Consider the following 14,510-nt stretch of genomic DNA (forward strand, 5'->3'; position numbering starts at 1 on the left):
TGGAGAAATTATCTACAATCAGTATTCAAACTGATACCCAAAAGTCCTTCCCATACATTATTCCATTAAGCAAATTAACGACTATTGAGTTTGAAAAGGAATGTTATAAAAATATTAAAACATGGGGCGGTGCCTGTGGCTCAGTCTGTAAGGTGCCGGCCCCATATACCGAGGGTGGCGGGTTCAGACCCAGCCCCGGCCAAACTGCAACCAAAAAATAGCCGGGTGTTGTGGTGGGCGCCTGTAGTCCCAGCTACTCGGGAGGCTGAGGCAAGAGAATCGCTTAAGCCCAGGAGTTGGAGGTTGCTGTGAGCTGTGTGAGGCCACGGCACTCTACCGAGGGCCGTAAAGTGAGACTCTGTCTCTACAAAAAAAAAAAAAAAAAAATATTAAAACATGCCAAAAGAAATAATTTTAGCAAGCCCTCATCCAAATTAAACATGAAGTTCAGATCATCTAAGAAAATAAATTCAGTATAAGTAAAGAGAACAAAGCATCACTAAAATGCTTATTATATTACTATCATTATCACCTAGAGGGAGACAAAAGCATATATGTATGTGTACCAAGTGGCAAAAGATATTCATTGAAGGTATGTTAAATTTGTACTACATGAAGTCCCTGCAGAATTTAAGAGTAAATACAGAAAGTCAACTAGATTGAAATTACTAAAAAATCCCCTTATTTCCTTTGGAGTCTCTGATAAGAGCTCAGAGAGAAATCATCCCTAGAAATTTTCTTTTCTGTTTCTAAAAGTTCTATGATTCTATATAGCCCTGAAAGCACTTTTGTCTCTCTTAGTTTCTATTTATCAAATATTGATTGTATTTTTACATTTTCAACTATTTCTGATTGAACTATTCTGTCTACAGAGAAACCACTATCACTCTATACACCCTACATTGCTCACTCAAAAAAAAAGTTTGTTGATTCTTTTCTTGACTAAATATTCTGCTAAAATAGTTTCATTTTAATAATAATCAAATTAACCTTGGTCAAGTCTATATGTAGTAAAGCAGGAAACAACGCAAACCAAGCTAAGGATAAGACTATAAAGAAAAATAGATAGCGTAATACTTCAGACTAAAAATCATCAATACCTTTATTTATTTATTTATTTGAGACAGAGTCTCAAGCTATCGCACTGGGTAGAGTGCCATAGGGTCACAGCTCACAGCAACCTCAAACTCTTGGGCTTAAGCAATACTCTTGCCTCAGCCTCCTGAGTAGCTGAGACTATAGGCACCTGCCACATACCCAGCTACTTTTATGTTGCAGTTGTCACTGTTGTTTTTGCTAGTCCAGGCTGGGTTTGAACCCACCAGCCTTGGTGTGTGTGGCCAGCACCCTACCCACTGAGCTATGGGCACTGCCCATCAATACATTTTAGATGCGTAAAAACCCATTGTCTACCCTACTTGCTATAATGAAGGTAATTTGCTTCCAAGACTATTTGATTCATATGGTCCAAAGTAATGTTTTTCCAGCCATGGTCCAATCCATTTGCATTAGAACCAGAAGAGGGCATATTGAGTGGTGGTGGTCAGAATCTCCATTTTTAATAAGCAACCAAGACAGGGTCCAGTGGCTCACACCTGTAATCCCAGCACTGTAGAAGGCCGAGGAGGGAGAATTGCTTGAGCTCAGGAGTTCGAGACTTGTCTGGGAGTGAGACCCCGACTCACCAAAAACAACACAAAACACAATGCCCAACTATTTTCGTTGTTGTTGCAGGTGTCATTTGTCAGTCAGTAGACCTGGGCCAGATTCAAACCCGCCAGCCGCAGTTTATGTGGCTGGCACCCTAACCACTGAGCTATGAGCGCCGAGCCTTACTTTGTATTCTTATCATTTTCACATTTCATCCTACTTTAAAATACCAGTGCTTCTCATGGAAGAATGAAGAGATTCCAATAACCTATAGATACCTGTGCTCCATGTATCTACTAACAAGTGCAATTGGGCAGATGTGAAATAGTTGCTTGCTTCCTTATTCTCACAATCTGAGACTTTTTGCTTGTTAAACATTAAAGAAATAAATTGAAATTCTAAACAAACTTGCTCAATTCTCTATTAAGCCCTCATTATAACTTCCACGTCACAATTTCTTTTCTTTTTTAAGACAGTTTCACTTTGTCACCCTCAGCAGAGTGCCACAGTGTCACTCACAGCAGCCTCAAACTCGGGCTCAAGCCATCGTCCTGACTCAGCCTCCTGAGTAGCTGGGACTACAGGCACGTGACACAATGCCTGGCTAGCTTTTCTATCTTTAGTAGAGACGGGGTCTTACTCTTGCTCAGGTTGGTCCTGAACTCCTGAGCTCAAGCAATCTACCCACTCTGGCCTCCCAGAGTATTAGGATTACGGGCGTGAGCCACCGTGCCTGGCCTTCGCTTCACAATTTTGACATTCATACTGTATTAAATGTGTTTGTTACATCTGTCTCCATATGAGAATAATCCTCTGGAGGGTGCAGGCTATAGCTTGTTGGAGATTTAGTACAGATCTGGCACATTCTAAAGGATTCAATAAACATATGCAGAATACAAAACAAGAAAAACTACAATAGAGAACACATGAATGCATAGTAATTACTTCCTACAGGAGCTTAGTCTAATAAAAGCAAAAGACACATAAGCAAAAATTATATAAGATAAAATATTTAAAATGCCACAGGAGAGAAACAATGTACAAGAAGAAACCTGGGAGGAAATAATAGTACATTTCCCCCAAATCAATTACAGTACATTACATTCATTCCCCCAAACCAATTAGAAGTTTGGCCAAAGTTCTTCCCAATTAATTTGCCTACAAGTTTTTACTGAATTTATCCTAATCATGAAGACTATATATGACCACTTCAAGTGCCCTAAGAAAATATATCACATTCAAAGTTAGCTTCTATTTTTCTGGCCAGAATAACTACTGTGCATTTCAAGTTTGTAGTACTGGTGTTTCTCATCACCATTTTATCGCCCATGAGATAGAAGTAAGCTAGCACCTATAATATAGGTACATTAGAGCATATTGACTAAAAGCATAGGTTTTGGTACCATGATTCTACCACTTATTTGCTATAAGAACTTTGGCAGGGGCGGCGCCTGTGGCTCAGTCAGTAAGGCGCCGGCCCCATATACCGAGGGTGGCGGGTTCAAGCCCGGCCCCGGCCAAACTGCAACCAAAAAATAGCTGGGCGTTGTGGCAGGCGCCTGTAGTTCCAGCTACTCGGGAGGCTGAGGCAAGAGAATCGCTTAAGCCCAGGAGTTGGAGGTCACTGTGAGCTGTGTGAGGCCATGGCACTCTACCGAGGGCCATAAAGTGAGACTCTATCTCTACAAAAAAAAAAAAAAAGAACTTTGGCAGGGCAGCGCCCGTAGCTCAATGGGTAGGGTGCAGCCACATACACTGAGGCTGGCGGGTTCAAACCCAGCCCAAGGCAGCTAAAATCAACAATGACAACTGCAACCAAAAAGTAGCCGCGGGTTGTGGCAGGCGCCTGTAGTCCCAACTACTTGGGAGGCTGAGGCAAGAGAATCGCTTAAGCCCAAGAATTTGAGGTTGCTATGAGCTGTGATGGCACGGCACTCTACTGAGGGCAATATAGTGAAACTCTACCTCAAAATAAATAAATAAATAAAATTAAAAAGAGCTTTGGATTTTTTGTGAAGAGACGAAGACAGAGCGGTTTCGGCCGCGTTGTCGACCTCGAGCAGTACTCGGCTTCTTCACGTAGAATCCGGGAGTAGGAGACTCAGAATCGAATCTCTTCTCCCTCCCCCCTCCTGTGAGATTTTTTTGATCTTCAGCTACATTATTTCGCTTTGTGAAGAACCTTATCATCAAACGCAATGGCTAGCAATGTTACCAACAAGACAGACCCTCGCTCCATGAACTCCCGTGTATTCATTGGGAATCTCAACACTCTTGTGGTGAAGAAGTCTGATGTGGAAGCAATTTTCTCGAAGTATGGCAAAATTGTGGGCTGCTCTGTTCACAAGGGCTTTGCCTTTGTTCAGTATGTTAATGAGAGAAATGCCCGGGCTGCTGTAGCAGGAGAGGATGGCAGAATGATTGCTGGCCAAGTTTTAGATATTAATCTGGCTGCAGAGCCAAAAGTGAATCAAGGAAAAGCAGGTGTGAAACGATCTGCAGTGGAGATGTACGGGTCAGTACCAGAACACCCTTCTCCGTCCCCTCTACTCAGCTCCTCTTTTGACTTGGACTATGACTTTCAACGGGATTATTATGACAGGATGTACAGTTACCCAGCCCGTGTTCCTCCTCCTCCTCCTATTGCTCGGGCTGTGGTGCCCTCAAAACGCCAGCGTGTATCAGGAAACACCTCACGAAGGGGGAAAAGTGGCTTCAATTCTAAGAGTGGACAGCGAGGTTCTTCTTCCAAGTCTGGAAAGTTGAAAGGAGATGACCTTCAGGCCATTAAGAAGGAGTTGACCCAGATAAAACAAAAAGTGGATTCTTTACTGGAAAACCTGGAAAAAATTGAAAAGGAGCAGAGCAAACAAGCAGCAGTAGAGCTGAAGAATGATAAATCAGAAGAGGAGCAGAGCAGCAGCTCCCTGAAGAAAGATGAGACTAATGTGAAGATGGAGTCTGAGGGGGGTGCTGATGACTCTGCTGAGGAGGGTGACCTCCTAGATGATGATGATAATGAAGATCGGGGAGAAGACCAGCTGGAGCTGATCAAGGATGATGAAAAAGAGCCTGAGGAAGGAGAGGATGACAGAGACAGCGCCAATGGCGAGGATGACTCTTAAGCACATAGTGGGGTTTAGAAATCTTACCCCATTATTTCTTTACCTAGGCGCTTGTGTAGATCAAAATTCTCACCAGATCCTCTCCCCCTAGTATCTTCACCACATGCTCACTGTTGTCCCTATCCTTGTCCTTCCCATGTTCATTAATTCATATTGCCCTGCGCCTAGTCCCATTTTCACTTCCTTTGATGCTCCTAGTAGTTTTGTTAAGTCTTACCCTGTAATGTTTTGCTTTTAATTTTGATACCTCTTTATGACTTAACAATAAAAAGCATGTATGGTTTTTAAAAAAAAAAAAAAGAGCTTTGGCAAACTACTGCTCAGAATATCAATTTCTTCACCTGCAAAATAGGAATCATATCTATCTCACTGAGGATTTAAATTATATTATCCCTGTGCAATACTTAAATACTACCTATTATAAAAGTAATACTAAATTCAGTGAACAGGAGCTTGCTAGTAATCACATGCATGAACTGGCTTCACAGATCATTTGTTTTATTGCCTTTCATAAGCATACATCTATACTTTCTTCTCCATTTCCACTGCTATCATTCATTCTATTCTAATCCCTTCTCTAGGCGTATCCAGACAACTTTATAAATGGTTTTCCATCTCCCTTCTCAGACATACTTTGAACAGACTCATATTTTATTCCCATTACAAATGCCTGACTGATAAAAGAGCATTCGATGTAAATAAAGGAATCTGAGTTTGGGTTTCTGCACTATTGCTAACCCATTCTGGAATCCTAAACCTAAATTTCTTCATCTGTAAATGAGTTTCAGATTCAATTACCTTTAATATCTCTTCTTACTATGAAAGTCTATATATACTTCTCTGATCAAAATTCGTCTTTGGCTTACAAAATCAAATCCCAAATTAGAGCAGTATTAAAGCCTTCAGCATTCATTGTGGTAGTTAAGAGCATAAATTTTGCAGGTTTTTTTTTTTCGGCCGGGGCAGGGTTTGAACCCACCACCTCTGTTATATGGGGCCAGCACCCTACTCCTCTGAGCCACTAGTGCCGCCCAAGAGCATAAATTTTGGAGACAGAAAGGCCAAAGTTTGAATCCTAATTCTGTAGTATACTGGTTGCTTATGCTTGGGCAACTTACTGGACTTCCCTAAAGCTCGGTTTCTTCCACAAGATGGGAATAATAGTAATTTTCTTAGAAGTTTGTTATAAGAATAAGATATTTAGTAATACATAGTAAGTACTCAATATTTGTTCTAACAAATCCCCCCCTTTACTACCTTCTAGTTATAGTTTTTAAACTGTTCCTGGAGACCTAAAATTCTGCTTCAACCAAAACAACATGTGTTTGGCTAGGCACAGTAGTTCACATCTGTAATCCTAGCACTCTTGAGAAGCTGAGATGGATGGATCACTTGAGCTCAAGAATTAGAGACCAGCCTGAGCAAGAGTGATCTAAAAAAAAAAAAAAAAAATAGAGGTTCAGTGCCTGTAGTTCAGCTGGCTAGGGTGCCAGCCACATACACTGGAGTTGGAAGGTTCGAATTCAGCCAGGGCCTGCCAAAAGAAAGAGTAGGACTCTATCTCACAGACAAAACAAAACAAACCAACTATGTGAGTTTCCCTCCTTCTCTATGGGGGTTCAACATGAAGAAAAAAATATTTGGAGCAGTTCATTTTGTTAAAAAAATATATGAAATCCACTGCACCATGGAAATTCTCTGCTCCGACTAGCTATGCCTACTTTGTCAACAGCAATTACCTTGTATACTTTAGTAACTCCTGTCTTTGGTAATATAGCTATTCCTTCCTCCTCAAGACTTCTCTGTGAAATCTTCCATAGTCATCCCTTGAGTATTTGCCCTTAGGAATTTCCTCTTTTGATTCCCAAAATAAGTGTCAAACTCAGTGAAAGTAAGAGCAGCATCTTACAACATTATACATGTGTATTCCCTTATTCATGGTCTCTTGCATAGTGAGTATTCAACAAATGTGCAACTAAGTCTTCACCAGTGAACGCATAATGTCCAATCTGCTTCTGTTTCACTCTATCTCTTCTAAATAAAAATAGGTACAATAAAATAGCCTTCTACATTTAGAACAGATTTATCTGTTCTAAATCTTCATTTGAAAATGTTGCCACCTTTTTTTTTAATAGAGACAGGGCTGGACCTGAACTCCTGGACTCAAGTAATCTTGCCACCACAGCGTCTTAAATACCTACGACTACAGGCATGTATGTGCCACTACACCTGGTTGCCATTTCTTTTTTGATTGTGATTGGCCATCACTTAACTCACATTTAGTACCTTTTTTTTTTTTGAGCCAGAGTCTCATTCTTTCACCCTAGGTAGAGTGCCATGGCATCATAGCTCACAGCAACCTGAATCTCTCAGGCTCAGGCAATCCCCTTGCCTCAGCCTCCCGAGTAGCTGGGACTACAGGCGCCCACCACAATGCCCAGCTAATTTTTCTATTTTTAGTAGAGATGGGGTCTCGCTCTTGCTCAGGCTGATCTTGAACTCCTGAGCCCAGGCAATCCACCAGTGTCAGCCTTGGCCTCCCAGAGTGCTAGGTTTATAGGCATGAGCCACCAGGCCCAGACACATTCCATGTTTCAATGTCTTCTTCTGTTGTTGTGTCATTTTTTGTTTGTTTGTTTGTTTGTTTGAGACAGGATCTCACTCTGTTGCCAGGGCATCATTATAACTCACTGCAGCCTTCAACTCCTAGACTCAAATGATTCTCCTGCCTTAGTCTCCTGAGTAGCTAAGGACTAGACACAGGGTGTTGCTATCACCCACGCTGGTCCTAAACTCCTGGGCTCAAGAGATCTCTGACCTCAGCCTCATCAAGTGCTAAGATCACAGGTGTGAGCCACTGTGCCTGGGTTAACATCTTTTGGTTTGTCCTTTAAATGTTATCATTTCTGGGCTGAAAAACAAGCAGTCTCTTTTTAAAGTGTCTAAGTGCACCCTATCGCCTCTCCTCCAATCCCTTTCTTTTATTATTTTAGCCCTAAAACCTAAACCTCTTACTGTAGTCTACTAATTCTGACTAATTTTATTATCTGGGCCTCATCTCTATTGTTTATATTTTTCCACTAAGGTCAGAGGTGCTATAGAATCTTACTAAATCTCATTAGTGAATAACTAAAACTATGCTTGCCTTTGGTAACTGTATTAATATGCCAAGGCCCATTTAATTAGAAGGGAACAGACTTCTTATGACTACATGTTTCTCTACATGGATCAGCTGCATATATAACTGAGTCTTTCTGACAATCCATACCTTGCTGGGGGAGCTATATGTATGCTGACCTCCCCCAGTACACTCCTTTTTTCAGTTATAACCTTTGCCTGACATGGGAAATACTGATTTCAAAGACAGGCTTATATTACTAAGCACAGATTTAGTAGCTATCTGACCATTCCAAAACTATTTCACTTTATAAAATGAGCATGGTGATACCTATTTCATTAAATGGGACAATGCAGTATTTTTAAAATAGTAATACAAGTACATGATATCAAATTTAAAAAATACATTAAGAAGGAACTCAATTTCCCTTCAGAGATCCATCTTTATGAAGATTTTTCTCTGCATGGCCAAACAAATACAAACATAAACATACAGGCACACCTGTATAACAACAGAATGTCCTCTTTAATGTTTCACCGTAGAATGCCTTAGTTTTAACAACCAAACTATAAAGAATGTTTATCTTTCTCAATACAACATTTTCAGCCAATGATTTTATATAGTAAAATGTTCATGTTTCAATCTCAAAAAACTTAATACAACGTTCAACGTTCTTACAAAGATGTGTGAGACCACTTAGGGACATACACAAAAGATGCATTAGAAATCTGAGACAGGTCCCAAATAAAACTAATACGTATAGAACTTTGAAAAAGCTAATTCAATATCAACAAAAAGGATATACACTTTATTGCACAAAAAGCAACTGTGTTAACAACTATATTAATTATTTAATAATGAGAAAGAAATACTCAAGTATTTTATATCCTAAAATTATTATTATTTTTTTTTGAGACAGAGTCTCAAGCTGTCACCCTGGGTAGAGTGCCCAAGGCATTACAGATCACAGCAACCTCAAACTCTTGGGCTTAAGCAATTCTCCTGCCTCAGCCTCCCAAATAGCTAGGACCACAGGCACCTACCACAACACCCAACTATTTTTTTGTTGTTGTTGCAGTTGTCATTGTTGTTTTAGCTGACCCAGGCCTGGTTTGAACCCTCCAGCCTCGGTGTATGTGGCCAGCACCCTACCCACTGAGCTCCTAAAATTATTTTTAATTTTTCCAATAAGTAGCTTCAATGTTACTTGTTTTGAAAACTAGTTAAAGATTGGGGTTGACATGCAATACACTTAAAATAATGGAAAACAGGTTCCCAGGTAGGATTTTCACATAGAAAGTCTGATTTTCAAGATCAAAATAATGATTGTACATTATATATACATATATAGTACATATATAGATCTATTAACATTGAACACAGACGTAATTTACAAAGTGATGTGCACCTTGTTTTTTCACTTAATGTTAGAAATTGTTCTATGCATATTGAGTACATACTAAACTACTTCAATCATCTTAAAGCTGCATAGTTTCCCTTTACTATTTTAGTATTCTATTTCTTCAAACCTAAAATGCCATTAACCATAAAACACATTATTTAATGTGTCATTAAAAAGAAATTTTAAAAGCTGCCAAATATAAAACTATAATACCATTGGGCGGCGCCTGGCTCAGTTGGTAGGGTGCCAGCCCCATATACCGAGGGTGGCAGGTTCAAACCCGACTCCAGCCAAACTGCTACAAAAAATAGCCTGGCATTTTGGCAGGCACCGGTAGTCCCAGCTACTGGAGAGGCTGAAGTAAGAGAATCGCCTAAGCCCCAGGAGTTGGAGGTTGCTGTGAGCTACAGTACTCTACCGAAAGTGACAAAATGAAACTGTCTCCAAAAAAAAAAAAAAAAAAACTATAATACCATTAAGATGCATCTGATTTTCACTTTATTAAAATATGAAAAAATATCTCTGAATCAATATATGGTGGACCATTTCCAATCTTTTGTTGTTACAAACAGTGATATAAACCAAATTGTTCTCTGCAGTAGTTTTAAAAACTATAAGAAGAGGCGGCGCCTGTGGCTCAGTCGGTAATGCGCCGGTCCCATATACTGAGGGTGGCGGGTTCAAATCCGGCCCCGGCCAAACTGCAACCAAAAAATAGCTGGGCGTTTTGGCGGGCGCCTGCAGTCCCAGCTACTTGGGAGGCTGAGGCAAGAGAATCGCTTAAGCCCAGGAGTTGAAGGTTGCTGTGAGCTGTGTGAGGCCACGGCACTCTACCGAGGGCCATAAAGTGAGACTCTGTCTCTACAAAAAAAAAAAAAAAAAACTATAAGCAGAGTTGAGAATATTTTCATATGTTTAAAGGTTATCTGTATTACTTTCCTGTACACAGTGTTCATATCATTTATACTTTTCTATTTAGGTGATAGTATTTCTCAAACTGATAAATATATGAAGCAAAATTATCCTTTGCCTATGATATATTACAGATATTTTCCCTAGTTTGTTTTTTTACTTTGTTTACGATGAAATACAGCCAAATTTATCCTTTTCTTAATGGCTTCCAGGTTTTGGGTTAAATCAGAAAAGCTTTTCTTATTCAAAGATTTTTTTTTTTTTTTTGAACAGAGTCTCACTATGTCACCCTCAATAGAGTGCCATAGTGTCATAGCTCACGGCAACCTCCAATTCTTGGGCTTAAGCGATTCTCTTGCCTCAGCCTCCCAAGTAGCTGGGACTACAGGTACCAGCCACAATTCCTGGCTATTTTTTTGTTGCAATTGTCATTGTTTAGCTGGCCTGGGCCGGGTTCGAACCCACCACCCTTAGTGCATGTGGCTGGTGCTATAACCACTGTACTATGGGCGCTGAACCTCAAAGATTATTTTTAAAATAATTCTACCACTGCTCATCCTAATATATTTTTTTTTTAAGAGATGAGGTTTTGGCTCGGCGGCTGTGGCTCAAGCGGCTAAGGCGCCAGCCATATACACCTGAGCTGGCGAGTTCGAATCCAGCCCTGGCCTGCCAAACAACAATGACGGCTGCAACCAAAAAATAGCTGGGCATTGTGGCGGGTGCCTGTATTCCTGGCTACTTGGGAGGCTGAGGCAAGAGAATCACTTAAGCCCAGGAGTCGGAGGTTGCTGTCAGGTATGATGCCATGGCCCTCTACCCAGGGCAACAGCTTGAGGCTCTGTCTCAAAGAAAAAAAAAAGTGATGAGGTCTTACTGTAGCATCCAGGCCATGATGCAGTGGTACAACCATAACTCACTGCACTCTTGAACTCTTGGGTGTGCCAGAATGCCCACCTAATTTTTAAAAGTATTTTTAGAGATAGGGTCTCTCTGTTGCCCAGGCTGCTCTCAAACTACTGGCCTGAAATGACATACCTACCTCAACCTGAAAAGTGTTAGGATTACAGATGCATGAGCCACTCACTACACCTGGCCTCATTTTATAGTTTTTTATAAAGCAAATTCACTTACATTAATTTACGCTGTCCACATAACCACTGTGTGAGAAGATAGACAAAGATTATAATTCCCTTTATTCCTGAGGAAAATAATTCAGTGACAGTAATGTGTCCCTTTTACTTAAAGGAAATGGTGGCACCAACCTCAAATGATTTTTTTTTTGGGGGGGGAGACAGAATCTCACTACGTCACCCTTGGTAAAATGCTGTAGCGTCACAGCTCACAGCTACCTCAAACTGTTGGGTTCAAGTGATTCTCTTGCCTCAGCCTCCCAAGTAGCTCACACTACAGGCACCCACCACATTGTCCGATTTATTTTTGGTTACAGTTGTCATTGTTGTTTAGCTGGCCTGGGCTGGGTTCAAACCCACCACCATCCGTGTATGTGGCTAGCGCCGTAACCACTGTGCCACGAGCACTGAGCCTCAAATGCAGATTTTTGTTGTTGTTGTTGTTGAGACAGTCTCACTTTGTCACCTTGGATAGAGTTCCATGTATCATAGCTCATAGAAACCTCAAACTCCTGGGTTCAAGTGATCCTCTTGCCTTAGCCTCCTGAATAGCTGGGACTACAAGTGTATACCACCACACCCTGCTAATATTTTTTTTTTTTCTGTTTTTAGCGGAGACAAGGTTGCACTCTTGCTCAAGCTGTTCTCCAACTCCTGAGCTCAAGCAATCCATCTGCTTCAGATTCCCAGAGTGCTAGGACTACACGTGTGAGCCACTGCACAGGCCTCAGATTCTTTTTTTTTTCCTTCTTTTTTTTTTTTTTTTGAGACAAGGTTTCACTCTGTCACTGGGCTAGAGTTCAATGCATCATCATAGCTCACTGCAACCTCCAATTCCTCTAGGTTCAAGTAATCCTCCTGCCTCAGCTTCCTAAGTAGCTGGGACTATAGGTGCACACTACAATGCCTGGCTACTTTTTGTGTTTTTAGTAGAGACGGGGTCTCACTTGTACTCAGGATGGTATCAAACTCCTGAGCTCAAGGGATCCTTCTGCCTCGACATTCCAGAGTGCTAGGATTACAGGTATGAGCCATCAGGCCTAGCCTTCTATCTCTAAATATTATTAACATACTGTCTTTATAACCTATGTGAACCACTTTTACATAAAAATGAGAATCTCTACTCTCAAGGAGCCTGAAGCAATTTGTCAACTAAACTTTCAGAAAAGTTCTAATTCTAAGCAAGAAAAGAGTATACAAAAATATAAAACATGATCCCTGGCCTCAAGTAACTTCATGGGCTACATCAGTTAAAAAAACAAGACTTGGGGGACCAGAAAATAAACCTGAAGATTAGAAACTGTGTCTTATACCATTTATGATTGGTATAAGTAGTATTATTTGTTCTGTCAGTTGCTGGTTGTATAAGTATATTGACTGAAATGTCTGGACAGAGTGAAATAAGAAATTTAAAATCAGAGCCCATTCTTTTTTCTTAGGGGCTGAGCTTTCATTTGTGACCAAAGAACAAGCCAAATCATCAAGTAGCCCTTAGACAATATAACAAAGTGCAGGCACCATTTCTGGGGTACACCTACTAACTAAACATGTTTCATGGCAAAATAAAGATTTTTGAGCTATAGTCCGTTACATTTCAAAGCTGTCAAAACATTTGGGTTCTAGAAGCTGTCAATTCTAGAACATAATCCAGTCTAACTGCCACAAAATACAACTGTCATTCACTGTTTTTTTATTCTGAATTAAACACATCCTCTGCCTCTACAACAACCAATTGTCCATAATATTTCTCTCTCTCTTTTTTTTTTTAAGAGACAGAGTCTTGGGGCGGCGCCTGTGGCTCAATCCGTGGGGTGCTGGCCCCATATACCGAGGGTGGCGGGTTCGAACCCGGCCCCGGCCAAACTGCAACCAAAAAATAGCCGGGCGTTGTGGCGGGCGCCTGTAGTCCCGGCTGCTCGAGAGGCTGAGGCAAGAGAATCGCTTAAGCCCAGGAATTGGAGGTTGCTGTGAGCTGTGTGAGGCCACGGCATTCTACCGAGGGCCATGAAGTGAGACTCTGTCTCTACAAAAAAAAAAAAAAGAGACAGAGTCTTACTCTATCACCCTCGGTAGAGTGCCGTAGGGTCACAGCTCTCAGCAACCTCCAACTCCTAAGCTAGGCAATTCTCTTGCCTCAGCCTCTCGAGTAACTGAGACTACAGGCACCTGCCACAACACCTGGCTATTTTTTGTTGCAGTTTGGCCAGGGCTGGGTTTGAACCTGCCACCCTCTGTATATGGGGCCAGTGCCCTCCTCATTGAGCCACAGGCACTGCTCATGTCCATAATATTTCTCATCAAGAGGACTTTCTAGAGCCAGGCACAGTAGTTCATGCCTATAATCCCAGCACTAGGGGAGGCTGAGATGGGCAAATTGCTTGAGAGCAGGAGTTCAAGACCAGCCTGAGCAAGAGTGAGACTCCATCTCTAAATATACATAGGGTTTTCCTCAGTGGCTATTTACAGCAAAGGTTTAGTACAAAGAAATATGACAAATTGTCTCAAAATACCTAAATGTGGCTATATTCTAGGTGAAATCATGTAGGTATTACAAAAAGAGTTACATGAGACAAACTAGTACAATACCTGTATACTGCTGAATCTGACACTAAGAAATAAAGAGCCATCTACAAAACAAACTCAACCCTCAATGTTAACATAAGGTTCCATTCTTTTTGAAGGGTAAAGACATTAGCCATTTAAAAGAGACAAACTTCACACCACGAACGTGAATATACTTAACACTACTGAACTATGCATTTTAAAGTGGTTAATGTTATGTTTTTTTACCCACTTTTTCAAATGCTTCAAATTAGCTTAATTAAATAAAATAATTAAAAATATATTATTAATATAAGAGCAATTTTAAATAAATAATAGATTATAAATTGAGTTTTACAATATATGCCTGTTACCATGGAAATGCAGGTAAAATATGAATAAAACCTAATTTCTCTTTTCAAGAAGCTGAAGTCCTGGAATTCAAACAGATTTGCTAACCCCTATGAAATGTGCCCATCCTATGTAGCTAAACAAAGAGAACAACAATCAATAATGTTCCTGGGCATCCTTGAACAGGTATTTCAAACTAGAGGGAAGAGTAAATCTAGCCTCATGACCTTATGAGCAATCACCTTCACTCAATTCAATTCAATCCAATCCAACTATGG

The 14,510-nt window shown here is 40.7% G+C and overlaps 2 protein-coding genes across 6 annotated transcripts in view; one reads left to right on the plus strand and one right to left on the minus strand.

The window, feature by feature from the left end:
- The window catches only part of GPATCH8 (G-patch domain containing 8), a 103,127-nt gene that overhangs the window by 51,713 nt on the left and 36,904 nt on the right, over positions 1–14,510 (minus strand). The window lies entirely within an intron of this gene.
- On the plus strand, positions 3,665–5,062 carry LOC128570798 (heterogeneous nuclear ribonucleoproteins C1/C2-like). The gene has a single exon (XM_053570299.1). The coding sequence runs from the start codon at positions 3,849–3,851 to the stop codon at positions 4,773–4,775; it is 927 nt and encodes a 308-aa protein (XP_053426274.1). The 5' UTR covers positions 3,665–3,848; the 3' UTR covers positions 4,776–5,062.

This window comes from Nycticebus coucang, chromosome 18 (genome assembly GCF_027406575.1).
Source record: "Nycticebus coucang isolate mNycCou1 chromosome 18, mNycCou1.pri, whole genome shotgun sequence".
In the NCBI taxonomy this organism is placed as follows: domain Eukaryota; kingdom Metazoa; phylum Chordata; class Mammalia; order Primates; family Lorisidae; genus Nycticebus; species Nycticebus coucang.